This window comes from Prunus mume, linkage group LG4 (genome assembly GCF_029339155.1).
Source record: "Prunus mume cultivar Tortuosa linkage group LG4, ASM2933915v1, whole genome shotgun sequence".
Lineage (NCBI taxonomy): Eukaryota > Viridiplantae > Streptophyta > Magnoliopsida > Rosales > Rosaceae > Prunus > Prunus mume.
This window is the reverse complement of record NC_142701.1, coordinates 12,287,116-12,290,821: the sequence shown is the minus strand read 5'-3', so window position 1 is coordinate 12,290,821 and position 3,706 is coordinate 12,287,116. Positions and strand designations below refer to the sequence as shown.

At 41.3% G+C, this 3,706-nt stretch overlaps 1 protein-coding gene across 1 annotated transcript; it reads left to right on the top strand.

The window, feature by feature from the left end:
- The first annotated feature begins 1,685 nt into the window (after positions 1–1,685).
- On the top strand, positions 1,686–3,188 carry LOC148917918 (uncharacterized). Its single transcript, XM_089050446.1, has 2 exons — positions 1,686–3,031; positions 3,110–3,188. Exons 1-2 carry the CDS (start codon positions 1,686–1,688, stop codon positions 3,186–3,188), a joined length of 1,425 nt encoding a protein of 474 aa, XP_088906572.1.
- The last annotated feature ends 518 nt before the right edge of the window (positions 3,189–3,706 follow it).

Genomic DNA, 3,706 nt, shown 5'->3' with positions numbered 1-3,706 from the left:
ATGTTCGTCGCGCAAAGTCCTTCTTCTTCATATTAGAATTCTGCCATTGCAGAGGCAGAATGCAAAAACAAAGCATTCGCCTCTGCCTCTCTCTCAACCTCTCTGCTGCTGCTGGGATTTCAATACATTGATTGGGTAAGTATTTTTCGTCATTAGTTTAAAAGTATTAATTTAAGTTCGTACTAAGGTTTTTTAATTTGTTTTCGTTAGGGATATTTGTAATTAGCGATTGGTGGAGAACGATTGAGAAGGTATTTTATTTGTTTTATATATGTTTAAAATGTTCTTGTGAAGTTATATTTATATTATGTTGTGCGTAACGTAGTACAATCTGTTGTGATGTACGAAGTTAATTGAAATTAACTTCGTGCTTTTATTTTTATGTTTAGTAACACTTAGTTTCCCGTTCGAGATTAGTTGGATTTCGTGCATGGATGCGTAATGCATGACTGCGGTCCAATTAATTCTTGAATTGTCCCATTATTTGGACAGTTTGGTAATGCATAGTGTTGTCACGTAATCTATGGCTACAGGATTAGGTTTCGATTGTGGATATTTCGTTGTCATCTCAGTACGTTCTTCGGGTGGTACATAGGTATTTATACCTATGGCCACCTCAAGAACTGTAGTGAGATGCTGGCGAAATTCATCCACGTCGAAATCTAATCTCATGTAGTCGTAGGTTACGTGGCAGGAGTATGCATTCCCGAATGGGATAGGACCCTTACCGGAGGCATAAGGTGACATTATAACTTCGTATGAAGTTGTTGTGATTGTTGTGTTGTGATTCTGGTTTCAGGAATTATGGACAGAAGGTGGATACAAAACCCTAACAGATGCGCAGACGAATACTTGGATGGAATCGAGGATTTTATTGAGTTTGCACGTAGACACAACCCGGGTGCAACTAGAATCCGTTGTCCTTGTAGGAGGTGCAACAACACGTTATGGGAGACAATTGAAAATGTTGGATTTCATTTAGTAAGAAATGGAATGATTGAGACATATAGCATTTGGAACCTTCACGGGGAACAATTAGAGCATGCTTCGTCTTCAAATGCCACAAGAGTGGACAATGTTCAACCTATTGTCCATGCTAATGATGAAGTCATGGATATTATACAGGATGTTTTTCCATTTGCATCGACCAACATGAATCAAGAAGAGCAAGATGATGTGCCTACACCAATAGACAGTGCGGAGTTTGAACAATATGAGAAATTGTTAAAAAATGCCAACCAAGAGTTATACCCGGGGTGCGAGAGCTTTTCCGTTCTCACGGCCATTGTGGAGCTAATGCAAGGAAAAATAAAGTATCGTATGTCGAACCTGTGTTTCGATTACTTTTTGGGGGTTTTCAAGAGAATGCTTCCGACGGACAATTGTTTGCCGAAAGACCATAAACAGGCGCAGAAGGTGTTGAATGGTCTTGGATTGGGTTATGAAAAAATCCATGCTTGCAAAAACAATTGCATGTTATTCTACAAAGAGCATGAATCGTTGGATACATGTCCTATATGCAATGAGTCGAGGTTCAAGATGACATCTCAGAATAGGACGACTAAGATCCCACAAAAAGTCATGCGTTATTTGCCCCTGAAACCTAGGTTGCAGCGATTGTATATGTCGACGCATACGCCACAGACATGAGATGGCATCAGGAAAAACGGGTAGACGATGATGTGATGCGGCATCCTGCAGATGGGGAGGCATGGAAAGAGTTCGATCGAATGTTCCCAGAGTTTGCTGCTGATCCCCGAAATGTTAGATTGGGACTTGCCACTGACGGATTCAATCCGTATGGGGTTCTAAACCAACACCACAGCACTTGGCCGATTTTCGTATTCCCATATAATTTGCCGCCTTGGAAATGCATGAAAAAAGAATACATGATGATGACTGTTTTGATAACTGAGGATCCTGGGAGGTCAATCGATGTTTACTTAAGGCCGCTGGTTGATGAGCTAAAGGATTTGTGGACAAACGGTGTTCGCACGTACGATAAATCAACTGGGAAGATGTTCACTTTGCGGGCAGCAGTTATGTGGACTGTGAATGATTTCCCAGCATATGCAATGGTTTCTGGGTGGAGCACAAAAGGTTATATGGCATGTCCTGTATGCAAGGAAGATGTAACTTCTGGTTGGCATGCTGGAAAAGTTTGTTACCTTGGTCATCGGAGATGGTTGCCATGGGACCATGAGTGGAGGGAAAAAGATAAAGAGTTCGACGGGAACACTGAGCATCGCCTTAGACCCAGAGAATGGTCCGGTGATGAGATATTGGACCAGCTGAACCGGTTGGATTTTGCTCCCTTCGGGAAAACAGTTAGTCGTATCAGACCTGCTACACATATGAACTGGACGCACAAACCTATGTTTTTTGAGCTCCCATATTGGTCGAAACTAAAATTGAGGCACAATCTAGATGTGATGCATGTTGAGAAAAATGTATTCGACACATTGGTGGGCACGATTCTAGATATCGAGGGGAAGACAAAGGACACGATCAAAGCTCGTCTTGATTTGGAAAGAATGGGCATACGAAGGGGTTTATGGATGAATAGGGACAATGATAAAGCTAGAAGGGATCTTGCATTCTTTTCTATGAAACCGAATGACAAGAAAGAGTTTCTAAAGTTTGTATCGTCAGTAAAGTTTCCCGATGGGTATGCTTCTAATATCGCACGTTGTGTGAATGTTGACGGGGGTAAATTTACTGGACTTAAAAGCCATGACTGCCATGTGTTTATGCAACGCCTACTTCCTGTTGGTATTCGACACCTATTGCCGGAAGATGTAGTGAAGCCAATCATTTTGTTGTCCAGATTTTTTTCCCAACTGACGGCGAAAACTTTGCGAAAAACGGACATGTTTCAGTTGCGCCATGACATTGTCCAAGTCCTATGCAAGTTTGAGATGATATTTCCTCCAGCTTTCTTCACAAGTATGATGCACGTGATGGTTCACTTGCCAGAAGAGGCATTACTTGCTGGTCCTGTCAACTATCGCTGGATGTATCCAATAGAAAGGTATATAATCCTTATCATTTGTGTATGCATCATTATCACATGCTTGCTAATTTCAATCATATCGTTTTATTTTGGCAGGCTTCTCGGAGAGCTGAAAAAAAGTGTACGCAACAGGGCGGCCCGAAGGATCAATCGTAGAGGCTTGGGTTCAATATGAGTCGCTTACTTTCTGCGGAATGTATTTAAAAGATGTGGAGACGGTTTTCAATCGTCCTCAGCGCAATCATGATGGAGGTATGAGAAATGAAAAACTTTCTGTTTTTGCCCAAAGCGCACGACCTCTTCGGAGATCCTGGACGCGGAGAGTCGTTTTCTAGAAATGACATGGAGGTAGCGCATTGGTTCGTACTGAACAATTGTGATGAGATCATGGGATACTTATATGAGCATGAAGAGATGATGAAGCGAGAACATCCATCACATTTGGTTGCCCAGAAACACCGTGAATTGTTTCCACAATGGTTTTTGGATTCTGTAAGTTATCAGTGTTTGTTATTTGAGAAATATAAATTTTTTAATAAATTTTGTCAGACTAACATATGAATGGTTTTGTATAATATTAGGTGAATAAGTTGAAATCATCGAATTCCCCAACTTACAGTGATGAGTTATATAACTTGGCGTTTGGCCCGATTCGCGCTGAATTGTTCTCGGGTTGTAATGTCAACGGTGTCA